Source organism: Leucopleurus acutus (genome assembly GCF_964270905.1).
Source record: "Leucopleurus acutus genome assembly, chromosome: 3".
Taxonomy (NCBI): Eukaryota; Metazoa; Chordata; class Mammalia; order Artiodactyla; family Delphinidae; genus Leucopleurus; species Leucopleurus acutus.
The window spans coordinates 28,378,761-28,405,410 of record NC_139145.1 but is presented as its reverse complement, the minus strand read 5'-3'; the positions used below and the strand labels follow the sequence as shown (position 1 = coordinate 28,405,410).

The 26,650-nt window shown below is 53.8% G+C and overlaps 1 protein-coding gene across 2 annotated transcripts in view; it reads left to right on the top strand.

Moving 5' to 3' along the window:
- ERGIC1 (endoplasmic reticulum-golgi intermediate compartment 1) overlaps window positions 1-26,650 on the top strand; it is a 105,412-nt gene that overhangs the window by 55,645 nt on the left and 23,117 nt on the right. For both annotated transcript variants that reach the window (XM_082836576.1, XM_082836575.1), the window contains exons 3-6: window positions 2,022-2,094; window positions 12,148-12,242; window positions 16,092-16,216; window positions 25,742-25,846. In XM_082836576.1, the coding sequence (XP_082692702.1) occupies window positions 2,022-2,094; window positions 12,148-12,242; window positions 16,092-16,216; window positions 25,742-25,846 (398 nt within the window). The remainder of the gene's footprint in view (window positions 1-2,021; window positions 2,095-12,147; window positions 12,243-16,091; window positions 16,217-25,741; window positions 25,847-26,650) is intronic.

Below are 26,650 nucleotides of genomic sequence, written 5' to 3'. Positions count from 1 at the left end.
ATTTATTTTATTTATTTATTTTTGGCTGAGTTGGGTCTTTGTTGCTGCACACGGGCTTTCTCTAGTTGCAGCGAGCGGGGGCTACTCTTCGTTGCGGCGCAGGGGCTTCAGTAGTTGTGGCGCACGGGCTTAGTTGCTCCACGGCATGTGGGATCTTCCCGGACCAGGGCTCGAACCCGTGTCCCCTGCGTTGGCAGGCGGATTCTTAACCACTCTGCCACCAGGGGAGCCCAGAACGTATCTTTGACTGTACATTTTGCCATAGATAGATGATGATAATAATAACGATGGTGATGATGACAAATAACCTGGTTTCAGCATCAGTCAGGATGGCTCAGCCAACCAGGTACAGACTGTCAAGAATGTGGCCGCATCAGCAGGTGGTACTGGGAACTTTTCTTTGCGGGAAACTGAGGGTCAACCCACTTGCCAAATCACCTTCCCCAAATCACCACACCCTCCAAAGTCTCCCTGATGAAAATCCTAGTAATGAGCTAGTGCTTGAGCCATTATTACCTGCCAGGCACTATTTCAAGTCCAGTTTCTGTGTTGCGGAAATTCTCAAGCAGCCCCATGAGGCAAGTGCTACTACTGGTGCCATTTTACAGATGCGGAAACTGAGGCAGAGAGAGGTTAATTTAATTTACCCAGGGACACAGCACGTGAGTAGTGGGACCACACTGTGTGAGCCATTGCCCACGACATGCCTCTATGATAAACCCAGGTGAGGCACACTCAGCCCTTATTCTGTATTCTGGGGGCTGGCTCCCTGCCTTACGCAAAACCTGTTATTACCTCCTGTGTGCCCAGCCCCAGGCCAGGCACTGGAGCTGTGGAGTTTTTGCCTTCCAGGGTATCTGTCAGTCTAGTGAAAGGGAGAGCCACAGATAACATTTGGAAGGTGTTCAGATAGAGGCTGGGAACACAGAGAAAAGAGTGACCAGCTCAACCTCTGAGGGTTGGGGGAGCTTCTCACCAGAAGGGACATTTGAGTTGGGCCTCAACCTGTGAGGATGAGTAGGAGTTCACCAGGCAGAGAGGATGACCAAGGAAGAGGAGGGAAGATGGGGAAGGACAGTCCAGACAGAGGAGCCATAGCATATATTTAGGGAACAGCACGTGGCTCGAGGTCGCTGGGTGGTTAGATGTAGGGGGGGTATCTGGAGATGAGTTGAGGGCCAGCCCCTGGGGCACTTGTTATGTCCTGCCCCAAGGAGCGAGTCCAGGGTCACAAAATCCAACTTCATCAAGGGCCAGGCAGGCGAGATAAATCCAGGTGATGTGGGCCGACCCTGGAGTTCCATTCTGCTCTCTCTGCACTTCAGACTTGTAGGACCCCAACTCTTCACTCTCACCGAGAGTTGTCCCTTCTTTTGAAGCACAGCACCGTGTATCCTCACGTTCTCGCCTCTGCTAGGGACACGGGCACAGTGTTGATGGGGCCGCAGCGGGTGGTGATGGAGGGCAACCAACACTCTGCCTCAGCCTTGGAATCTGGGTGGCAGGAGGGGGTGGTGGGGCCTGTAACAAACCGGTGAGCTCAGAGCCCCTGTGGGAACAAGGGCTCGAGTGTTCTGGAGCAGCCAGGAATCTGGACTTTTATGTGAAATCTCTGGATTGTTCAGTGTCAGCTCCAAATTTTAAAATATGCATCAGCTGAGCCAGACAGAACACGTCTGTGGGCCGCCGATTTGCAGCCCTTACTTTCTGACCGACTTCTGCATGAGAATGCTGTTACGGAGGGAAGGCGGGCTGGCCCCTTGGAGGATCTGCCTGTTTGCGGGCATGGGGGGCTGGGGAGGTCCACACGGGAGGGTCAGATCAGTTCCAAAGGCGGTCTACCTTTCTGACAGGGGCTGCTTCACATTGAGGCCAAGAGTAAGAAGGGGTTTTGGGGAGGGTCTGTGGGCCTCTCTCCCCCTCCCTGTAAGCAGCTTTTCTCTGAGGGCAGGGTCTGGGGGCTGGCTTCCCTCCATCAGTGCCCACCACCCTTAACTGGGTGTCTGTGTTGTTTCTTCCAGTCTCTATCTGCTGCTGCCTCTTCATCCTCTTCCTTTTCCTCTCGGAGCTCACCGGATTCATAACGACAGAAATGTAAGTTACATCGCCCACTGGTGAGGCATTCCAGAGCTTCTGGGGACCCCAGATGGGAAGAGAGAGGGGCTTTACAAAGGAGAGAAACCTCCGAACCTTCTACCTCCTGTTTCCAAGCCTGTGGCATCCGTCACTCCTCTGTTTCTGAAAAGGGTTTTAAAGCCAGAACGGAAACCAACATTGCTTTGTTAAAGCTGAAGAGAAAACTCTGGTTCCCTTCTGGGGTCAGGGAGGCACCTCCCGGGTCCGCAGATGAACAGAAATCATTTGCTGATGTTTGCCGTCCCTGTGTTTGGCCAGTGGGCTTTTCTCCCTCTGAGTCATCACAGGGTCGTTTGATGTTAAAGCTGGAAGAAGTCAGAGGAAAATGGGGGCAGCTTTCTACCCGAGGCAGTGGAGGGGGTGGGGTTCTGACATCGGAGCCTGGCCCCCCTCAACCAAGCCCCCTTCCCTGTGCTAGGCCCACACTGGGTGAGGAGTCAGCATGGGCTTCCTGGCAGCGGGTTGACGCACTGTGAATCCAACCCCAGTTCCTAGAATCATCTGTTGTTCAGATAACCTAGTAAATGCTCTGGGGCCTGTGTAACACCGAATGCCATTGGAATTATTCAGTCAGAGCCTCATCAGATGCCCCTCTGAGATGAATTAGACCCAGAAGCTTCCTGCCTTCACCTCTGGCTTCCAAGCCTCTGCATTTCCACGTTTATAACCCAGAAAGTCATCACGGGGCTGGGCTCTGGCCACCCACTCCCCTGTCCAACACTGGAATTTTCTTTTGCACTCATGGAATTTCTTGGTTTCCTGTGCCTCCCTGTCAGCCACAAGACAATAGGAAACTGAAAACATAGCTGCTCAGCCCAAGATGGTCCTTGTTGCTCTGTAACCATTACCGCCGTAATCCTCAAACAGCCCTGGGAGGTAGTTGTCCCCTCTTTATAGATGAGGAAACTGAGGCTCAGAGAGGCGAGGGGACTTGTCCACTGACTTGCCCACCTCCCCCCCCCCCGCCCACCGCCCCAACTCGTTTCTGAATATAGCTTCCGCCCTCCTCCAACGTGGGAGAGTTTGTCTTCCCTGTCTGTCGGATCCTGTCTTTAACCCTGATGGGATCAAAGCCCCAGGAGCCTCATGGAGTATTGGAAAGAGCACTGGACAAGGCCTTGGGGGATCCAGGGCCAGGTCCTTGCTCAGTTACCACCTGCTCTGTGACAGGTGGCAAGTTGCCAAACCTCTCTGGGTCCCAGTATTTCTGGCCAAACAGGAGAGGGTACATCAGAGGCAAGGCTTCCTTCCAGGTCTGGGGAAGCTTGTCTGCCTCCCAAGACATAGCTCGTTGACCAGGCAGGGGTCAGACAAGGAACTCTGTTCCCCCTGGACTCTGTCCCAGTCAGGTGTGCACATTTGGGCCACTGGATATTTCACGGGTCATCCCATCATGATTTGGAGGTGGAAGCAGGGAGAGCAGCCAGAAATTGAGACCTGCTGGCATTATGAAGGACCTACTGTGTGCCGGGCACCTGCTGGTCTCTCCAGGTCACGCCCCATTCCCTGGGAGGGGGGCTTCTGTGCAGGCCTCTCATGTTCTGAGCCAGGTGAGAAGCGGTACCCAGGTGACAGCAACAAGGAAGGAGCCCTGACCGTATCCCAGGTGCCAGGTGCAAGGCTTTACCTATTCCAGGCAGGGACACGAGCAAGTGCAAAGGCCCTGAGGCAGGAATTACCTGGTGTATGTGAAGACAGAGAGCTGGTGTGGCTAGAGCAAAGGAGGCAGGCAGGGAGAGGAGAATATGGAGCAGGTGGACCCGAGTCAGGCCAGGCTCTGTACACTGCCATGGATTAATGGCGATCATCCTTGGTCCTGAGCCCTCAGAGGTCAGGCATCAGGTCTGTCCGATTCACTACCATGTGACTCCATGCTCAGAGAAGCCAAAAATGCAGGCGGTGGACACAGATGGTCCACAGGCAAACACAACGGAATGTATCAATTAGTGATAAGGGCTCGGAAGAAAAAACAAAGCAGGATAGGAGCTAGAGAAGGTATGGGCTATTTTGTGAGGCTTTAACAAGATTATTTACCTTTAAAGGTGCTTAACATAGTGCCTGATATACTTTAAGGTCCATATCCCTTCAGGCATTTACTCATTTCATATTTCTTCCCTGTCTCACGGGAGAAAGGTTGTAAGGCCACTCAGCACCTGGCATGTAATGAGTACTCTGTGAGTGTTAGTTTTTTTGTCTCCCCCCTTGAGTTAAGAAGGGACCTCCCTCACCTCCAGCTGACATTCCGAGAGGCAGTTCATTCAGCCAATCATCAGCTTAGCCGATAGTGAGGCAGAGTGCCGAGGCAGCACCCCGACAGGTGAATTTGGACGTCAGAGCTGGTGACTGCAGCAGGAGGTGACTACAACAGGAGGTGACTGCAACACACCCCGCTGCTGTGTGCAGGGCACTTGAGCAAAGCCGGGACAGCTCGCTCCGTTTACCAGGGCAGGACTCACTTCTTTCTCAAGAGCACAGTGTGTTCCCACTGCTCTGTCCCCTTTCCCTCTCCAGGACTTCCTGGCTCCTGGGGGCATTCTGAACGTGCTGGTCCCACCACACCCCCGGAGAGGAAGAGGGGCCATTCATTCAGTGTTTGCCTTGTGTCTGGCCCTGGGCTAATAAGCACTTCCCCACCGGCAGTGAGAGGGCTGGGGAGAGGCAGAGCAGTGGGGGTGAGAAGAGAGACCTGTCCGGGCCAGAGGCTCCATCCATGATGATGCGGTGACCCTAATGCCTCCTTTCTCTCTGCGGCCTGGTGACCAAGGTGCAAGAGTTGCCCAAAGGGCGTCCTCGCGGGCCAGGGCTCCACAGGAAAATCCAGAGGACAGAGGATTGCACCCTGGGGTCCTTCCTGTGTCAGAAGCTTCTCCGACCCCCGGGAAGCCCTGCTGATTCGGGAAGGACCGCAGGTCACAATTCTTTTCCTTTTCTGGGTGGCTGGCCCTCCCTGGCAGTTTTGTGACCACAGTGGGCTGGCCTCCCCACCCCCGCCGTGAGATTGTAACCCAAGGAAATGAGGTCACCTCTGGTTGGATCAGCATTGCTCTAACGCTGGCCTGTGGTTATCAGTGACATAAGAGGCTATTCTGGCCCGGCCCGACGGGGAGGGAAACCTGTTTGGGTGATGGGACTTCAACCTGGACATTAATTATACTTGGGAAAGTGGCCCCCCAGGGTGCTCTGAGGCTCTGTGTTTGTAAGGGAGCGGCATCCTGCTCCTCAGAGAACGTGGCCACAGAACATTCCAGTCTGTGACTCCCCAGGCTCTGGCTGCTCTTAATTATTAACACGATGAGGATTTATAATAAGAAAATGTAGTAACTGGAACTCTCCATCGATCATTTCTAGCTTAATACAACTCAGACTTTTCAGTTGTGATTCGTAATAGGCAACCCCATGCCAGCCACCTAAGCTAGCCCTTTACAATGCTCATCTTACTTAAAGGTCACAAAACCCCGTGAGCCAAGTACTACTGCTAACATTAGTCTCACTTTATAGCTGGGGAAACTGAGGCACCAGGAAGCTAAAAGCACAGTGCAGTTAGTAAGTGGTTAGAGCGAGAGTCAAACCCAGGCCTGGGGCTTCCCTGGCGGTCCAGTGGTTAGGACACTGCACTTCCACTGCATGGGGCACAGGTTCGATCTCTGGTCAGGGAACTAAGATCCCACATGCTGTGGGGAGTGGCCAGGAGGGAAAAAAAAAACAAAGAAGAACAAAACACCCAGGCCTGTCTGATGCCAAAGCCTAGAATTGGTACCCAGACCCCCGTATCCCGTCCTTTTCTGCCCAGAGCATTTTGGAGCCCCGCGGACACGGCAGCTGCTGCGTTTTGGTCAGAATAGTTCACTGGGAGACTTGGATGTGCCCTTCTGGGGGGAGGTGGCCCCACAGGCAGGAAGCCATTGCCCACCGAGTTGGAACTTGGACGTTACCTTGAACTGTGTCCTCACACGCTCTAGTAGGAGGCCCAGAGTGGGTAGGCCAGTAACTTAGCCAGGAGGAGGAGCTCGACGGCTCCCTAGGAGCCCAGCTTACCCACTCTGAGGCCTGGATTGTGAGCCAGGGCCGGGTAGGGAGCCACGGTCATCACGTGGAAGAGCAATGGGAGGCCTGAAGCCTTCTGAGCACCGAGTGATGGGATGGGGTTCGTGCCTCGGGAAGATCACCTCTTGCAAAGATGGGTTTGGGGTGGGGTGACCCTGGAGTCCAAGGCCTGGTGAGGGGTCTGGGCAGTGACCCAAGGCAGAGGGGCTGAGGGTCCCAGGGTGATGGCTTTGGAGAAAGGGGTGGGGGCAGGACTAGGTGGCTGCAAAGAGATGCTTTGGGGACATCTGCCTGGTAGGTAATAGGTACACTAACTTACACCTGGAACGGTCCGGATTTAAAACTCAAGGTCCCGGAGAGCTTGCTTGCATAACCTCATCCCTCCCCTCCCACTCCCACCCCAAGCCCTTTACTGCGGGCCTCACTGCTGGGTAAGTTTCCATTAGATCAAATTATTAAGCATGGAGGTCAGCGACTTTGGGCAGGAATCCGAAGTATTCAAGTGCTCTTCTAAAAGCAAATAAAATTGTTTTCTGTAGATGTCATTGGACTCACGCCTCAGCCTAGAATTTCAAGGCCCTCCGTTAACATTCCACCTACTCTCCCCCCACCCAAACCTCCCTGGTCCCTTTCTTCCTCTCTCCCTACATGGCCACTGCTTACTGACCCCCATGCAGTCCGACGCAGTCTGGCGTCCCCCACCTGGAATGTGCCCCTGCCCCCCCCCCCCCCCCCCCTGCCCCGAACAGAGGTTGTGAGCACGAGCTCTCTGCTGCCGCTCAGGGAGCCCTCGTCCGGGGCAGAGCTGCGGGTGGGAAGGAGGCGGATGCTGCAGCTCCTGAGGTGTGGTGGGTAGAGATGACAGAGGGAGGCTTGAGGGACACAAAGGGAGTGGAGCCCTTAGCACCTCCTGTCCTGTAGGTACTTGGGCTATGGGTGGTGTGGGGTGGGCATCTGCAGATTATCAGAAAGATGGTGGCCCCTGCATCGCAGGTCTGCTTGGGGGCCACCTGCCTCTCGGTCTTTCATTGATCCTGCCCCACCCAGTGGAATGTGGTGGAAAAAGCATGGTTCTGGGCAGCAGTGGCTCCAGCGTCCAATCCTGCCTCTGCCTCTTCCTGGCTGTGTGATCTTGGTCAATTTTTTATCTTCCTTCCTCTGAGCCCAGTTTCATCCTTGTGAAAAGAGAACAGTAACTCCTATTAAACGCTGGCTTGCTGTTTAAATGAGATAGTACTGATATATGTGAAAGGCCCCAGCACAGTGCCTGGCACCAGCTGGGTGCTCAGAACCGGGACATCTTGGATTAGTTATAAGCAAGGCAAGCTTTTGTGTGGGCCTTAGAATATACCAGGGGCCTTGCACACATGTTTCATCCTCACCACAGTGCTGTGAAGTGGATCCTGTCGCTGTGCCTGTGATTATCAACTCGGTAAACATTGTGATATTAATAATAACAATAAAAGTAGTGAACATTCATTGGGCACATACTGTTTTCTAAGATTATGTCTATGGCTGTCCCTATTTCACATCTGGGGAAATTGAGGCTGGTGAAGAAGGCAAAGCCCCTTGTAGAAGGTCAGCCAGCCAGTGGGTAGCAGAGCTAGGATTCGAACCCTGAGAGCATGGAAATCCAACACGCCGCCTTATTCTCTTTACCCAGAGGGGCCTGTGCTCTGGGCTAGGCCCTCAGACACAGGTGATAACAGGCACACCCCTGGCCCCGGGACAGCCTGCAGCTTTACTGCGACTCCTCACACAGGCCTGTGAAGTAGCTAGAACCATTATCCCTCTTCTTCTCCTTTTCTTCCTCCCCTCTTTCCTTTTATCCTTTCCTTCTTTCTCGTGAGGTATGTGTATAATGTACAAACGGCGAAGTGCACGAATGGTAAAGGTGAGGCTTGATGAATGCTTGCCTGTGTTCCCACCCGTGTCACCATCGCCCAATCAAGACAACACGTCTCCACCTCCTGAGAGGTTCCCTGGAGCCCCCTCCCAGTCACCACCACCACCACCACTGTTCTGACTTTTATTACCATAGATTGATCTTGCCTATCTTCAGACTTCATAGAAAGCTTTCCCAGTTTTACAGTTGAGGAAACCGAGGCTCAGAGAGGCGAAGCAACTAGTCCCAGGTCCCCCAGCTTCCAAGTGGCAGAGCCAGGAGGTGAGCCCACATCTGTCTGCCACTGCCCCACGGGTTTTCATCACTCATGCTGGTGACGGGAGGAGTCAGGCCCACAAGAGCCCCCACACGGCCGTGGTGAATCCACAGAAAGCATTGATGTTCCCTCCAGGTGGGCTGATTTCTAGCCTCTGTTTGCCTTTTAAAATCAGTTCAGCCAGTAACGTTAACTAGCCTTGGCAGGCACCTGTGAGTGGTGCTGAGGGCAGGCCTGCAGCGCTGGCATGGGGTGGCAGGAGCCCAGGGGCCCTGGAACATTTTCCTTGGACGTGGAAGGCGGCTGTATTGACCTCACTGGGCAGGCGGCACAGGTGATTGAACCGTGTTGATCCTGCGGCCCGGAGCCCTTCCGGAAGGTGCCTGGGAGCAGCCAGTCCTGGCCTTACGTAACCAGACTGGCCCCAAGCTCTGCAGGCCGGTGAGTTTTCCGTCTCCTCCCCAGCACTTCGGCCCCTTTGTCTGGGGCGGCACTTCAGCCCCTGGGAGCCTGGGCTCCGTGGGCTGGGAGAGGCCTCCTGGGGCCTCGAGGGTGAGCTCACCTTGGTGCCACACCTGGGATTCACCTCGCTCTGTGTTGAGGTCACCTCCAGAGAATTGCCAGGGGATGACATCATCCCACAATCCCTCAGTGATGTGCAAGGGCCCAGCCTCCCAGGTAGGAAAGGTGAGTAGCTTCGAGGAAGAGTCTCACTCAGCTGGGAAGGGAAGCTGGGGGCGCTCCCTCCGTGATGTTCTGTTAATCACTCAGTGATCTCATTACTCAGCAAGCCTACAGAGCTGCGAATTAAGGCAGGGGTAGAAATTGGGCACTGAAGGCTTAAGAAAGACCATTTGGCTGTGAAGAAGTTGATTTTCCTCCAGCATAACCTCCTGTGGTCCCCAAAGCTCCTCTGCCACTGGCTCATTTGTTCTTCCTTATCTCTGACGTGGGCCAACGCTATGAGCCTGCCAAGCCCAGGCCCCTGTCTCCTCTCTCACACCCTGTGGCCTCAGAGGACAAGGGCTCCGCTCAATTTCTCCTTTGACCCTGGATGCTGAGGACGAGAGGGAGGGGAGGCAGCGTGAGCCCTGGAGAGCCTGGTGGAAGGCAGACCTGAGCTGGGGTTCCATCTTGGCCAGCTCTTGCTGTGTGACCTTGGGGATGGAACTCACCTTCTCTGAGCCTCAGTTTCCTGGTTCTAAAATGGGGGTCAGCGGAATTCCCTTGTGGTCCAGTGGTTAGGACTCCACGCTTCCACTGCAGGGGGCACGGGTTTGATCCCTGGTCAGGGAACTAAGATCCCGCATGTCGCGTGGCACAGCCAAGATAAATAACTAAATAAAATAGGGATCAGGACATTTCACAGGAGCAGAAGGGATGCGATGAACGCATATAGGCCTGATTGGGGCCTCTCCTGGCTTAATGGCCTGGAGGCCCAGCAGTCTGAAGGCTAAACCGAGTCTGTTGCTCTCTTGTCTCTGGAAACATCCTTGTGACCCCCACAAGGAAACAAGCTCTAGGTATCTTTCTGAGCCTGCCTTTTCTTGTTAATTGAGCATCAGCTGTATCACACTAGGAGCCAGGGGCACAAAGACAGGGTCTTAGTAAAGATGAAGTGCCCTTGCCCTGGCCTGACCCTTTCTTTCACAAAGAAGTGGCCACTTACAAGGCTCTCTTAGAGACCAGTTGTTCAGAGCTGACAGTCCTTTATTTTACAGCCTGTGGACAGGACCCACGGGGCCTGATTCATGTTTAAAATAACCACAGCCCGGCCACCTCAAGCACCGCCCCGTAGCTGCCCGTTAGGCTGGCCTTTAGAATCGGTGCCCTCTCCCCACGGGGAGTTTACCTGGGAATCAGAAGTGAGCTTCAGCCACAGCCATCTGGTGTCCACTCAGCAGCTCCTCGGCGGTGTCTCCAAGTCACCTTGAGCTCGGCACGGCCGTAGGGGACTCGGTACCTTTCCCTCCCCAATCGTCCTGCTTCTCTTCCAGGGGCTCCCAGCCCAGTTCCAGAAAGAAACGTGGCCGTCTGCTTGCATGCCTCCCTTGACCCGCCCCTGTGCCCTGTCCATCAGCGAGTCCTGGCTGCTCTGTACACCGTACCTGCATCCCTCCCTCCTCTCCATCCCCACCACTCTGGGTCCAGGCCGCCATCTCTGACCTGCACCACTGCAGCAGCCTCCCAGGTCTCCCTAGTGCACAGGGCCCTCTGGTTGGTCCTGAGCCTCCAGAGGGATCCTGTCAAAGTGCCAGCCTGACCGTGCTGCTGTGCTTAGGATCCAGTCTGATGGCCTCTGGCCCACCTAACCTGGCCCCCGCCCTTCTCCGACTGCATCGCACCCACTTCCCATTGCTCTGTGCTGCAGCCGTGGTGACCTTTGTCCAATTACCCCAACGACCCATGCCCTTCCCGCTTCCAGACCTCTGCAGTGCAGTCTCCCGACGACTCTCCCTCCCTCTTTGCCAGGACAGCCTACTCATCCTTCAGACCTCAACTCCCAGAGACGGCGTCCCAGCCCACTCTCCCCAGGGGTCCATCACCCCATGAGTCCCTCTCACGGCACCCCACAGCTTTCCATCAAAGTTGGGATAAGGTGTTTGTTTAGGAGCTGAGTGGTCTCTCTAAGCTCAATGAAGGCAGAGACCGTGTCTGTCTGGTTCCTCGCTGTGGCTAGTGCCTGACAGGTAGTAAGCGCTCAAAAAGTATTTGTTGAATACTTAGCATATTGCTGACAGATCCCAGTGTGGAGCCATTGTCCCCAACAGCAGGGTGGCCTAGCTGTCCAGGCCACCTGCCCACACTGTGCCCCCCCCCCGCCCCGCCTAGATGCCCACGTCCCTGTCCCTGAGGGCTGCAGGTATGTTACCTTACATGGTAAAGGGAACTTTACACATGTGATTATGTCAAGGGTCTTGAGGTGGGGGATGATCCTGGGTTATCCAGGTGGGCAGGATGGAATCACAAGAGTCCTTACAAGAGGGAGTTAGGAGGTCAGAGAGGAGAGAAGATGCCCTGCGGCTGGCTTGGAAGATGGAGGAAGGGGCTATGAGCCGAGGCCTCTAGAAGCCGGAAAGGGCAAGAAAACCGATTCTCCCCAGGAGTTCAGCCCTGCAGGCCCATCTCAGACTTCGGACCTCCAGAAGTATAAGAGAATAAGTGTGTGTTGTTTGGAGCCATTAACTTGGTGATAAGTCATTCCAGCAGCCACAGGAAAGTAATACGTGTATGAGTCTAGCTGTGTCTAGGGCTTTGTGAGAGCCTGGGTGAGGATCTCGACTTCCCAGCCGGCTGGGGGTTGGGAGGGTGGGGGGCTGAGTGGGGGGAGCTCAAGAGAGGAGGGAGTCAGGAACCGTGTGCCTGTTGGTACCAGGCCCTGATCCCTAGAACGGTCTCAATTCTCATGTGAGTGTTCAAAACACCCCATTAACAGTGGGTGGTGGTATCCCCGTTTAACAGAAGGGTTCACAGAGGTGAAGGTATCTGCCTGAGTTCCATAGAAAAGTGAATCCGGATTCACTTTGGAATTGGAAAGTGAATCCGTCTGACTCCGTGCTCTTGCCGCCATCCCGTCCAGTCCTCCTCCCCTCCTTCTAAGGGGTAAGGCCCACATTTGGAGAGTGCCACGGAGATGGGAGCCCTGCCCCCCCCCCACCCCCGTGCCTGAGCAGGTCCAGGCTTCCCCCAGATGGGAGTCTGGGTTGTCTGAGCAGTGGTCACCAAGGGAAGTGTCCCTGGCTGTCCCCTGCCGCCGGGATGGGTGTCCCCATCTCAACAAGGCTTCTGTACTTGTCTCCTTCAGTGTGAACGAGTTGTACGTCGATGACCCGGACAAGGACAGCGGGGGCAAAATTGACGTCAGCCTGAACATCAGTCTACCCAATTTGCACTGTGAATGTGAGTATTCCCAGCAGCCCTCTGCTCCGGCAAGACACTTCCTCTAGACAGTGCTGTGCGTGCAGAAATGGCGAGATGACCGGGACAAGTTAAGTGGATGGCAAGCTGCAAACAACGGGCAGCAGGAAACTCTCCCCACTTTTGTGGGGCAGGACGTAATCAAGTGTGCACGCACTTGGATGTTTTTTGGAATAAGAAAACACAAGACACTGCCAACGGTTTATCTCTGGAGAGTAGCCATGTTGCGGGGTGGGGGTGGGGTGGGGCGTGGTGTCTCTGAGGTCACGCTCCCAAGAAGTAAAACGCAGATTTTCTGCAAGTGGCTTATTGAGAGAGGGCTCCCAGGAGGAACCTGTAAGGGCATGAGGGAGGTGAGAAGACAGGCAGAGGTGCGTGTTCAGCTGACGTCTAATTGTGGCCTGATCCCACAGGGAGCCGTGGGGTGTGAATGACATTGTAGTCTGTCTCGCCTGGTAGCAAGGGGGCTGGGCTGTTAGTATCCATATCCTCGGCTGATGGGTACAGGGTGGTGTGGGGGGATGCATCCCAAGGCAAGGGGACCTCCAGCCAGCCAGGAGCAGTCGCCAGGAGAAGGATGCAGCTCTGAGCTGTTAGCAGCCGTGGGAAACATCCTTTTTGACTTCACACTCCATTGTGTGTCTGTGTGTTCTGTTTTGTTTTGTTTTACTTGATGTGTTTCAACCAGGAGAATGACGTACCTGTGTAAAACAAAACCTATTGGGAGTCTGGTTTAGAGTCAGATTCTGGCTCCTTTGTTTACTAAAACTGTGTGACCCTGGCTGAGGTGACCCCTCCGAGCCTCAGTTTCCTCAACTGTGAAATGGGCATAGTGCCCTCTCTTGCTTGAGGTTGTTGGGAGAATCCAATGAGCTGGTTCCTAGGTTTGTTAACAAGCAGGCTGGGTTTCCAGCTGTCCCTCTGCCCCAGCCTGGCACGGACCCCATGCAGGCCCTTCTCCTCCTACTCCCTGAAAGGCAGAACATTGGGCGGGTCTGTGGCAGAGATAGGGAAAGATTCAGCTCTGTTATTGCTTTTGGTGAGAATTACATCACAGTTTTGAGTGCACAGTTGGCCCCGAGCCAGGAAACCTGTTGAAATGGGTTGGTTTTATTTTTATTTTTTCTCTTTCTCTCAGAAAAATGATTTGTCTGGCAGCTTCTCATTCAGGAGTTGGTTGTGTCTCTGGAGCAAAGAAATTCTTAGGCCAGAGGACTGGGACCAGGGGGGCAGGGGCAGGAAAGGATGTGGTTCCAGGCTCGGTCCCTGCTCCAGGTGGTGGCCCAGGAGGGGTGGGCGACCTGAAGCTGCCGGCTGTGCTGATCCACCGGGCCCTGCCCACCCCAGCGGCTCCCACTAGAGCCCCGCACTTAGGCTTTTCTTTAAAAGAACTTCGAATTTTTATTATAGGAAAAAGAAAATGCGTGCTCACTATTATACATTTGGAAAATCCAGAGCAGCAGAGAGAGAAGTCACCCATAATTCCACCCCGGCTGACAACATCAGTTGACATTTGATGCTGTCCCATCCGGTTGGCCTTCCGTTCCCTGCATTTCTAAACATGGCTGAGATCATGCTGCCTGTGCATTCTCATATCCTGCTTTTAAAAATAATCTTTTTCTGGTAAACAACTAATACAGGGATACATTTTTTTATTTTTAAAAAAGATACATGTTCAAAATACAGAAATATATAAAGAAAAAAGTAAAAGAAGGACATGCTTCCCACATGTCAACCACCGCAGAGGAAGCCCCTGTTAGCAGTTGGGACCCCTTCACTCACCCCTGTGTATCCCTGTCTGTCTGTCTGCAAACATATGTCGTGTTTGGTGGTTTGTTTTTTTTTTTTTCTTTTTACATAATTGGGACCCAACTACAGGGAACCTTTCTGGGATTTCTTGTTTTTTCCATTTATATCTTGGAGCTGTTCTTCTATTACTCATAATATTAGTAAAATAATAACTACAGCTGCCATTTATTCAGCTCTTACTCAGGGGCAGGCCCTGTCCAGAATCCTTTGGCCATGTTTGTGCCTTAGGATGAGAGGTGCTCTAGCAGAATAGCCAAAGGGTGTGGGCTCTGGATCCAGACTCTGTGGGTTTCAACCCAAGCACCACTGCTTCTTAGCTGTGAGGTCTCAGGCAAGTTACTTAACCTTTCTGTGCGTCAGTGTCCCCCAGTATAGGATGGGTCTGATAATATTATCTTCCCCACAGGGATGTTCAGATGGTGCCTTCTTATGGAAAAGGCACTTGGAAGAGTGTCTAGCCCATAGTAAGTTCTGTTTTATTTTTTTTAATCCTCGCAAACCTAGGATAGAACAAGCAACTGAGGCACAAAAAGGTTAGGTAACTTGCTCGAGGTGCCACGGTGTAGGGGGCAGAGCCAGGAACCACAGGATAGGACAGACAGGACAGCCCAGACAGCCCCAGAGCTCAGACTGCCCCTCCCCACATACGGGTTTAGCTCATTCCTTGTACCCACTGCACAGCATTCCGGAGGGGGCTGTGCCATTGACCAGTCCCCCGTTGACAAGCAGTTGGGTTGCTTCCAGTCGTCACAATTTCAAATAAGGTCGCCCAGAGCCTTGTGCGCACGTCTGGATGTGTGTGCGTCTGGAGGACGGGCTCCCCGGGGGTGGAACTGCTGAGTCAAACGGGGACCTGCTTGCATTTCTTTAAATCCGAACATTACGACATCAGCATTTCCCACATACGACAGACCCGGAAGCATCATTTTTAGTGGCGCATCACTCTCCCTTCTGTGGATGGGCCCTCGCATACTTCCATGCCCATTGAGGAAAACTGGGTTCTTCCCATTTTTCCCTTTTACAGTCAGCTCACTGAAAATTGCTTCCAGCTGCTCTTTCTCTGTATCGCAGCCTGCTTTCTAGCGCTCCTATCAGGGAAATCTCTGCATTTCCATAGTTTACAGGGGTCCCCGCTTGCCTCTTGGACCATCTCAGGGAACACAGTTGGCTTGGGCCTGCCCATTTTGCAGATTAGGAAGCTGAGTCACAGTAGATGACGGAGAGTCACATTGGAGTCAGGACCAGGACTCCAGGCCCCAGGCTTCCCATTTAGTGCACTGAGGAACCCAGAAACGTGCCCACACTCCTGGAGGGCAGGGCCTGGAGGAGCGGGCATTGGGTAAAGGAAGGTGTGAATGAATGACTGCCTGAGCCTGAATGATGCCCGGGGAACCCAGAGACTGTCTGAGATGTAGTAAGTGCTGACATTTATTATGTACTTGCCACCTACTGAGCATCAGGCCCTGTTCTAAGCATTTTCGACACATATTAATTATCTGATCCTCCTGATTCTCCAAGGAAGCTTTAATTGTTACCCCCGCCCACTCCTCCCTCCCTCCCCCCACCCCCGCCATTTACAGAGAAGGAAACCAAGGCATGGAGAGGTGAAGTGCCTCAGTCAAGGTGGCAAGCTGATAAAAGGCAGGGCCAGGGTTCAGACCACCTCCCAAGCCTGACCCTCTGCTGCCTCCCGGCAGCCTCACAGTTAGCAGGCTCCGCACCCCTGCAGCCTGCAGTCCTCCGTCCCTGGCCCACTTAGCTACTGCCTCACCCGACTCTTTCCAGCTGGCAGTGGCAGTGGCAGGGGACAGGAACGCTCACTCGCTCTCGGTCCAGCCATCACTTTCTCCTCCTCCTCTGCTGGCTGATCCTTTCTCTGTGGCTCTGGGCCCTAGACTGTGAGCTCCTAGATGGCCAGGGGCCCTGCCTGTCCATGAAGTGGATGAATGAGGGGTCCCGAGAGGAGGGGACTGGTCCCGTTTTTCTGGATGTTTGTGACCCTTCTCTCCTTGCCTCCTGCAGTGGTCGGGCTCGACATCCAGGATGAGATGGGCAGGCACGAAGTGGGGCACATTGACAACTCGATGAAGATCCCGCTGAACAATGGGGTGGGCTGCCGCTTCGAGGGGCAGTTCAGCATCAACAAGGTACAGAGACCTTGCCTGGTCCCCTCTCACCTTGTTCCCCATCCCCGTGGTCCTCTTCCTCCCTGGAAACTGGATGGTGGAGCTGTGTGCCCACTTGCCCTCCCCTGTGTCCAGAGCCCTGACAAGCCGAGGGCCAGCATCCAGGCACCTGACGGTTCCTGCTGAGAATCTGGAGGGGTGGGTTTTAGGCTCCCTGAGGTTTGGAGCCCCAGCTGGCTGGTTCAGGAAGGAGCTACTTCTCTCCCCAACGCAGAAGGAGTGAGTGGTGAGAAGACGATAGAATTGGAAGCCCTGAGCCCGAGTGTGTGTCCTAGCCCTACCCCATCTTGGCCAAGCAATGCCCTCCAGGTCACTAGACCTGTCTTAACCTCAGTTTTCACACCTTTAGGCTGAGGATGTGATGATATAGTAACGTGATACCTTCTACTTTACAAAGTATATGTGATGATTAAATGAGCTATTACACATTCATTCATTCAGAACACTTTTATGGAGCACCTGCTGTGTTCCAGGGTGGGTTCCTGGCTCTGGGCAATGCCTGGACTAGGTGGGCAGCCTTCTTGCACTGGCGGGGCTTCTGTTCTAGTGGAGCGAGGCAGACAGTGTGCAAGGTGAAAAGCATTTCAGTGGGTGATAAGTGCTGTGATGAGGAATGAAGCAGGGGAGGAGTGGGAGTGGATGGGTTTGAAAGTACCTGGTCAGCTCCAAAGGACCATTCAGGTATTGCTGTTGTTTTGTCGCTAGAACCAGGAACTTCAGATCCTAAGTTAAAGGTGTGAGCGCGGTGCATCTGGGAGAGCTGGGGAATCCCGGCAGCAGCCAGCACTCCTCTCGGCTCTTTTTTCTATAAGATTTATTTATTTATTTTTGTGTGCCGGGTCTTAATTGCAGCGCACGGCATCTTCATTGCCGCACACAGGATCTTTGCTGTGGCACGTGGGATCTCTAGTTGCTGCATGCAGGCTCTTAGTTGTGGCATGCGGGATCCAGTTCCGTGACCAGGGATCGAACCCAGGCCCCCTGCATTGGAAGCACAGAGTCTTAACCACTGGACCAACAGGGAAGTCCCTTCTCGGCTCTTTTTATGTGTTATCACAGTGGAGCCTCTCAACAACCCTGTGAGGTGGCACCATTTTACAGATGAGGAACCTGAGACCCAGAGAGGTTAAGTATCTCAGCCAAGGTTGCACAGCTATCCCCATGTCCCACAACTCTCCTTCCCAGTCCCAGCCAGGCTGAGCCACTGGCTTCTGCCTGGCCTCCCGTAGCCTCTGCTCAGATGCCCTTCCTCTAATCCCTGCCATCTCAGTCAGAGGTTGCAAACTCACTGGCCACACACAACCCCAAAACCAGTCACATTTGCCCCATTCAGTATTCAGATCCATCAGAGCCAATATCAAAAGACCGGGAGTCCAGATTTCTGGCTTTTAAAAGTCAAAGGCTCTAGCCGCACTGGGCCCGAGTTTCACTGGAAACAACGATCTGGAGCTAATGACCCCTTTAGACAGTGAGCTGTCCTTCCTGCAGTCCCCGCTGGATGGCTGCGAGGCTTGGCCCAGTTGCTTGGGACACCTGGACCTGTCTCTCTGTCTCCACGTGGTCTCCCCATGTGGTTTTCTCCCATGACAGCTCAGGGCTCCTTAAGTGCTAAAGCAGAGACTATCACTTCTGCCAAACTTTATGGCTTAACAGGAATTAGGTGCTGGCCCAGGTTCCATGGGGGAGGGGGGGGACCACCCAAGGGTGCGGGTGCTGGGAGGTGTGGTTCATGGGGACTCTCTTTGCTGATTAGCTACCACACAGGGTCTTTGCTGTGCCCCGTGATTAGGATTTATGGTGCTTGTGATGGGAGCCATGTGAAGGTTTTAAGCAGGGAAGCAGTGCAGTCGGATTTATGCTGTATAACTGCACTATCGAATACAGTAGCCACCAGCTCCGTTTAAGTTGATTAAAATTAAGTAAAATTCAGGCCCCCAGTCTCACTAGCCACACTGCAGGCGCTCCATAGCCACATGTGGCTAGTGGCTACCGTGTTAGCACAGATAAGAAACGTTTCCATCATCAGGGAGAGTTCTCCTGGACAGCAAACCGTTAGAAAGATCACTCTGTCGTCTGTTTGGGGAGAGACTGGACAGGACCAAGAGCAGAGGTCACAGACAGTGCTGGTGGCAGTGGCATTGGAGAGAAGGGTCCGGATTAGGGAGTGGAGTCAACAAGACTTACTGATCAATTGGTTGTGGGTGGTGAGGGCAAGAGTGGAATCAGAGATTTTTGTTTTTGTCTTGACAACCAGGCAGTCCCATTTTCTAAGTATGGAAGCTTGGGAAAGCATGGATTCCGTGCGAGGTGGGGCTGGGACTCGGTCCTTCAGTTTTGGACACATTTCGTTCAGGATTCCCATTAGAGATGTTAAATTGGAAGTTGAGGGGGTGCTTGTGGAGTGCAGGAGAGAGCTCTGGGCTGGGGATGTAAATGTAGGAGCCACCGGTAAACAGATGATGTTGGCTTTCATAGGTCTACATCAGTGCTATTCAAAGTGGGGCCCTCAGATTGCAGCAACATGGTTGGACCTAGATGATTGTTATACTAAGTGAAGTAAGTCAGACAGAGAAAGACCAATACCATATGGTATCACTTATATGTGGAATCTAAAATATGTCACAAACTTATCTACAAAACAGAAACAGGCTCACAGACATAGAGAGCAGACTTGTGGTAATCAAGGGGGAGGGAGAGTGGGGAAGGGATGGATTGGGAGTTTGGGGTTAGCAGACGCAAACTATTATATATAGAATGGATAAACAACAAGGTCCTACTGTATAGCACGGGGAACTAACTGTATTCAATATCTGTGATAAACCATAATGGAAAAGAATATTTTAAAAAGAATGTATATATGTGTATAACTGAATCACTTTGCTGTACAGCAGAGATTAACACAACATTATAAATCCACTATACTTCAATAAAAACAAACAAACAAAGTGAGGCCCCCAAACCAGCAGTATCAGCATCACCTGGAACCTGTTAAGAATGCAGATTCTAGGGCTTCCCTGGTGGCGCAGTGGTTGAGAGTCCGCCTGCCGATGCAGGGGACACGGGTTCGTGCCCCGGTCCGGGAAGATCCCACGTGCCGCGGAGCGGCTGGGCCCGTGAGCCATGGCCGCTGAGCCTGCGCCTCCGGAGCCTGTGCTCTGCAACGGGAGAGGCCACAACAGTGAGAGGCCTGTGTACCGCAAAAAAAAAAGAAAAGAAAAGAATGCAGATTCTCAGGCCCCACTTTGGATCTACTGAATCTGTGTTATAACAAGCCCCGCAGGGGATCCTGATGCCACTCACGTTTGAGGATCATTGGTCTAAGCTAGATGACCTAGGGAGAGGTGTAGAACGTTCTAAACCTGGGGTCCACAGACGCCCCAGGGAATGCAGATCAAATTCAAAGAGTCTGTGAACCTGGATGGGGAAAAAAATGACATGTTTATTTTTACGAAGCTCTAAGTCCAATTTAGCGTTCTCTTCTATGATGAACGTAGGCAATGGACCATAGTAGCATTAGCAGCACGCTTGACCTTGTCACCAATAGAAATTGCCGATATGTATATCACATTAAAATTGTCACAGATCATTCTGAGATGCTGTTTACATTCATTGCTGTTTTGAAAGTACAGTGATTTGTTGATCCGAGACCAGGTCTTATTATTTGGTGCGTTAATAAAGACGCATGTGCAAATGTTTGATCTATTTTAATTACTGTTTAAAACATCGTTTCTTTCCTCTGTGATCCTGTGCGTTTTATGCATTCGAAACTTTTAAGGCATTTACAACGTAGGTGTCGGCAGACTGGCAACGGGCCCACGGCACCAAAAATGTAAGAACCTAAGGTCTTGATAAGGATGCAGTTTGAGGACCGATTTCTGGTGCATGCCAGTGTTTAGAAGTGGGGAGGAAAGATAGAAGGAGCAGCCAGATAGGTAGGGGGAAACCAGGGCTGAGTGGGCCCCAGAATCTGGAAGAGAACATGAATCAAAGAGGAGGGCTGGTGCTGCAAGGATGGGGCGGACCAAAGACCCAGCATTCTTTTTTTTGCTGCAGGGAAAGCCCATGTTGGGAGAGTAAGGGGCCACTGCACAGCCAAGCCCTTGGGATGCTGGCTGCAGTGGAGGGCACGCCTTGGAGATGAGGGAAGGCCAGTGTGGACACAATACAGGGAGGTGGGCGAATTGTTGGTGGGCCAGGCTCTCACTCTGCCTCTGATGCCCTCTCTCTGCCCCCATCTATGTGCCTGGAGAGCTGCTGCTCACCCACAGGTCTCGTTGACATGGGTGCCTGAGTGGGAGCCCTCCCTCCCCTGCCCCTGCCCCTCCCATCATGATCCTTATGTTGCTCTTGTCCATATCACATTCTGACTTCCTTTGACCATTGCCCCCTGCCCCCCGCCCCCGGCTCATTCACTCATACATCCTGCTCTTGAGAGTCTGCTGTGTGCCTGGCTCCACACCTGGTACTGGGGTGCAGTGCCCAAGAAGCAACTGATGTCTCTGCCCTTAGTGGCACTTACAGTCTATTGTGGGGTGACAGGTAAACACTCAAACAAGCCAATATATAATTTGATGAAGCAGCCAGGAAGACAATGAAGGGGGTATTATGGTGGGGAATTGAGGAGGAGACCCACTGAGATAGGGTCATAAGGGAAGGCCTGTCTTCGGGGTTGAAGGATGGTTGAAGATGAACAGACACATGCATGCCTCCCTATTGGGGGGGCCTCCCCTAGGAGGGTATGATCACCTGGGTTAAACAGATATAAACACCTCAGACGGTGAACAGGAGGGACCACGTTTACTCAGCGCCAAGTATGGGGTGGGCACAGGAGAGACAGGACAACCACCCAGGAGATGGCCCAGCGCCACACTCTCCTCAGCTTGGCAACCATGCCTCAGGCTGTGGGTGGCTTCCCTTAGACAGGCTCCAGTGAGGCCCCCCGCTGGCTCTGGCTGAACCGGAGCTTGCTGTTTGGGGTCAGACGGACCTATGGTTGAGAATCCTGGCTACAGCGCTCACTGGTTGAATGACTGGGCAGTTTAGCCTCTCTCAGCCTCGGTTTCCTCATCTGTAAAATGGGATAATGATACTGCGCTGACGGGTTGTAAGTTGTGAACAGATTAAAATCTGTAAAGCACGTACAGCAGTAGGGATGGGACAAGTCTCGGTGCCCTTCCCCGGCTGGCCTTATCTCCTGTCAGTGGGGTGTCTGTGATCTCGTCATCTGGTACCCGCCGTCACTTGGCTACAAGTGTGCTCATGAAATGTGCATGGATAACATCCAAGAAGTGGGTTTTCTCCGGTCAGGGGACAGCTGAGATCGCAGAAAAGGGTCACACCAGCCCTCACCTTTTGACTGCCGCCGCCTGTTGGGCTCTCGCCCGACCCTCCACCAGTATTAACTCATTTAGTCCTTGTAACAGCCCTAAGGAAACAGGCACAGGGGATTAAGTGAGCTGCTAAAGGGCCGGGAGCTAGGGTTTGAACCCAGGCTGCCTGGCACCAGGGCCCCTTCTCTGTCTCCTGCACCCCCTGCTTGTTGCTGCTTCTGGCCAGCATCTCAGTCACAGCTCAGGCCAGCCTCTGCCCCCCACCCTTGGAAGGTTAAGAGTTCGTGCCTTCCTGGAGCTCTCAGTCAGGGGGTGCTCAGATAAGAAAGCCAGCCGTGATGACAGGTGAGGTCAGCAGCTGGCCCCTGCCCCTATATCTCCCAGCATCAGGCTCACACTTGCCCTGTGGCCCCCTTATCCATCCATCAGGAAGTCAGCCAGCAGCCGGATGTCAGAGTTCACGTGTTTCAAGCTGCACCAGCAGCCCCCAGCAGCCCCCAGCAGCCCCCAGCAGCCCCCAGCAGCCCCCAGCAGCCCCCAGCAGCCCCCAGCAGCCCCCAGCAGCCCGGAGTTCTTGCTCAATCCCCCAGCCCCCCTGGACGAGGACAGGATGGGCCAGGGTTTGGGGCCTGGCTCCATCTATATGTTTTTAAAACCCGTCAGAGACAATGACGTAGGTTCCTAAGTCACAGCTCTAAAAGCGTCGTCTTTGCTTTCTTCAGCCCAGCGTGTGCTGGCGTGAGTCAGCCACCTGTGATGGATTCCGTGCTGAGGGGGTGTGGGTCACTGAGTCACAGCCTCAAGGGGCAGCAGCGGGTGGCAGATGTGCGGGCGCCAGCCTCCTTGACTCACCTAACTCTGGGAGCGTGAGGCCCAGACTCCAAACCCAGTTCTGAACTCCGCCCACGGCCCTGTCCATGGGAGGCCCCATGTCACTGCATAGAAAAACCCTGAAGGATGCACACCGGATGCTATTTGCTTTTTACTTCTGGCGGCGGTAGGCAATGGGGACTTTAGTTCTGACTTTATCACATGGATTTTTTTTTTTTTTTTGCGGTACACGGGCTCTCACTGTTGTGGCCTCTCCCGTTGCGGAGCACAGGCTCCGGACGTGCAGGCTCAGCGGCCGTGGCTCACGGGCCCAGCCGCTCCGCGGCATGTGGGATCCTCCCGGACCGGGGCACGAACCCGTGTCCCCTGCATCGGCAGGCGGCCTCTCAACCACTGCGCCACCAGGGAAGCCCTATCACATGGATTTTTAATAGTGAAAATATATCCAGGTATTATTTATATAAGTAAAAATGAAGTTTAAAGTATTTTTAGAATACAGTAGGGTTTTCCCCACACCCTGCCCATGTACATGCTTGTTCCCTCTTCTGGGAGGGTTCTTGTCTCTTGGCTCAAACATGTTCATCCTGTAAACCCAACCCAATAACACCTGCCATCGGCTTTGTATTCACCTCATTTAATCCTCCCATAACCTTTTTTGGTTATTATCCCCATTTTCTTGATGGGGAAACTGAGGCACAGAGTGGTTAATGACCTTGCCCAAGGTCCCACAGCTAGGAAGAGAGGACGGACTGGAGCCCGCATGTGGCCCTCACCTGCTACTCTACCACGGGTAATTGGGCCCCTGAAGCAGGCAGTACTGTCCCTCCAGGGAGATCTTGCCGAGCTGTTGTTTCTGTTCACCCCATCCAGACCCAGCAGGTTGCCCCCTCTTCCAAGCAGCCCATGACACACTTGACTGTGAGCTCACTGAGCCTGGGCCATGCCCTGTTAGCCTGGTACCTCTCACGTCAGTCCTAAGCTTAGGCCCTAGTGAAGACATTAATATTCCTGCAGGAAACCCACAACTTTGTGTTTGAGACAGGCGTGCTTACAAAATAAGCGGATGCTAAGCTGTAAACCTTATTCCTTCCTCTAGTGCAGCTCGTTAAACTTTTGTTGAGCTGGAATAAAATAAACCCTGAGTTTTTCAGTGTGGTGTTTGGGGCCTTTGCTAAACAGCCCCACCTCCCTCTTAATGCCTCTTTGTTTCCTGCTGTGGCCACTCCCCCAGGCCTCTCTTTTATTCGGGGTTCAGTAATACCAAACTCTTCTCGTTTCTTACACATGCCCACCAACTGGGCAGTTTCTGATCTCCATACTTGTTCATGCTGTTCCCTCTGCCCAAATGCCTTTCCCCTAATTCCTGAGTAATGCAGACTCATCTTCAGAGCCTTAGCACAGGGTGTTCTTTCCCCTGAGAACACCCACAGCTGCGTTGGGGGCCCTCCCCCGTGGCTCCCACAGTCTTTGCATCCCTCTGGTCCAGTGTAGGTCATGCAGTCTCATTTTCTGTTCCAAGTCTGTGTCACAGCAGGCCAGGGGCTCATCCAAGGCCAGGCTTCGTCTGGATCATTTCCCAAGCTTTGCACCTCCTGAAAGGCTGGCTCCACGTGGCCATCAGCCCAGGGCCGCTGAGGTCAATGGCCGTGGTTTGTTTTTTTTTTTTTAATTTATTTATTTTATTTTTATTTATTTTTGGCTGCATTGGGTCTTCGTTGTGGTGCGCGGGCTTGTCATTGCGGTGACTTCTCTTGCTGTGGAGCACGGGCTCTAGGCGCGCAGTCTTCAGTAGTTGTGGCACATGGGCTCAGTAGTTGTGGCTTGCAGGCTGTAGAGCACAGGCTCAGTAGTTGTGGCACAGGGGCTTTGTTGCTCCGCGGCATGTGGGATCTTCCCGGAGCAGGGCTCAAACCCGTGTCCCCTGCATTGGCAGGAGGATTCTTAACCACTGCGCCACCAGGGAAGTCCAATGGCCGTGGTTTTGACAGGTGACCGTAGCAAGTTTCTTCACTGCTCTGAGCCTCAGTTTCCTTTTCTGTAAAATGGGAATTACCAGGTGTCAAAGCCAAAAGTGCTGTTTTAAGGATTAATGTCATTTACTCATTCTTTAATTCATCCCATACGTATTTATTAAGCACCTGCTCTGTGCCAGAGCCCGGGGAATACAGCATCAAATCAGACAAAAACTCTGCCAGCATGGAGCTTACATTCTCGTGGGAGGACACAGATGAGAACAAGACGAGGATAAGATGGTGGGTGATGCTGAGCGCTTTAGCGACGTAAGGGGCTTGGGGGATGTGGGGGTCAGTCAGGCTCCAGAGCAGAGGCCTGAGGCAGAGCCATGTGGAAAAGGGTTCCAGGAAGGGGGCACAGGCACAAAGGCCCGAGGACCACACTGGCACTGTTTGCCGTCGCAGCAGGAGGCCAGCGTGGCCAGAGGGAGTAAGCAGAAGAAGACGTGAGGATGTGGCTTCAACTCAAGAGAAGGGAAGCCTTGGAGAGTCCTGGGCAGAGGGGTGACGGGATCAAACATTGGGTTCAAAAGGCCCCCTCTGGCTACTGTTGGGGAAAGGCCTGAGGACCCCAAGGGCAGGAGCCCGGAGCCCAGTGGGGAGGCTGCCGCCTTGTCTGGTCTAGGGAGGCAGTGGAGGCTTGAGGGCTCAGAAGCTGGGCGTCTCGAGGGTGGAGGTGACAGCATTTCCTGATGGGTGGGACGTCAGTGTGAGAGAAAGACGGGGCCAGGATGACACCAAGGGTTGGTCTGAGCAGCTGGGAGGAGAGAGGCCCCCGGAGACGCTGTGGAGGCCTCATCAGCGCCGTTCACGGAGTAGACATTCATTCAGTCACTCTCACTGGCTGCGCTCTGCACAGCCTTGAGGCCCAGGGAGGAAAGTGGGCTGCTGTGGTCTTGCCTTCAAGGAACCCCCAGTCTAGGGTGATGGGGCAGATTGGGGCGGGTGATCGTGTTGATCTGGAGTTAAGGAAGCTTCGTTAGTCTGCAGGCCTAAAGGTCATTCCCCGACCCCCCGGGGGGAAACAGCCAGGAAGCTGATGGTGGGCAGCTGCCTTTTCGAGCCGTGGTCTTGAGCCAGGCACCCAGCTATGTCCTTCACATGCACCCTCCCACCCACAGCCGCAGCAGTCCTCTCGGGTAGCCACTGTTGACACCCCTTTCCACAGACGAGGAACCAGAGGCTCCTGCCAAGTTCCGCTGCCGGGAAGTGGCCAAGCTGGGATCCAGATCTGCCTGACCCCAGGGTGAAGCCCTGCACCCCACCCTCTGGGGCAGCCGACCCAACTCCTAAACTCTCCATCTCTCCCCCAGGTCCCGGGCAACTTCCACGTGTCCACACACAGTGCCACAGCCCAGCCACAGAACCCGGACATGACCCACGTCATCCACAAGCTCTCCTTTGGGGACACGCTGCAGGTGAGAGGGGCACAGATGGGGTGGCTGGAGGTGGGCGTCCAGGGGCTGCATCACCAGAGCCTTCTGTCCTCCCTGGACATAGAGAGCTGCCCTCCGGAGGGGTCATGCCCTTCGAGCCTCCGCTCCATCGAACAACCCCTCTGCCTCACTTCTGAGCATACGGCTGCCGTGTCATCAACGTTGCACTCAACTTGGAACCTCGGCTTGAGACCGGGGCCTGGGGGAGGGGACTGGCTTTCATGAGCAAGTACTAAGTGCTCGTGCTTTCTCTGCCCCAGGGCAGCCTCATGAGGCAGGAGGCGGCACCGCGTCTTACAGACCTGGAGCTGGGCCCAGAGAAGCCATTTGTCCAGGGCCCCCCAGCAGGCGCCTGCCGCGAGTCCAGTGCCCTGTCCGCTGTAACGTCAGCGCCCATGTCCATTGAGTAGGCGTGAAGGAAGTGTCCTGAGACTCCCTGTTGTGATTTTGATGGACAGGGCCACGTCCAGTGGGCCCGGCCCGACAGTTTCCTCCCCATGGCAGCAGACGCTGACCGCCCGATCTCTGCCAGCTGCGGGCAGGGCAGCTGTGAGGTTCCTTCTCTCCTCCACCCCCAGCAGCACAGTGCTGAAGGGCAATTGTGCCACACCCTGTGTGACAGAGGGAATCGAGGCTCAGAAGGGGAAGTAACCGCTCCAGCTGTGGTGCTGGCATCGCGACCCGGCTCCTGACCCCAAGCCTAGCTTGATGAGAATCCTGTTTCCTAGCTGAGGTTGCTGGGTGGGTGCCCTCCAGGCACGGTGAGCTGTGCACGGGGCCCTCGCA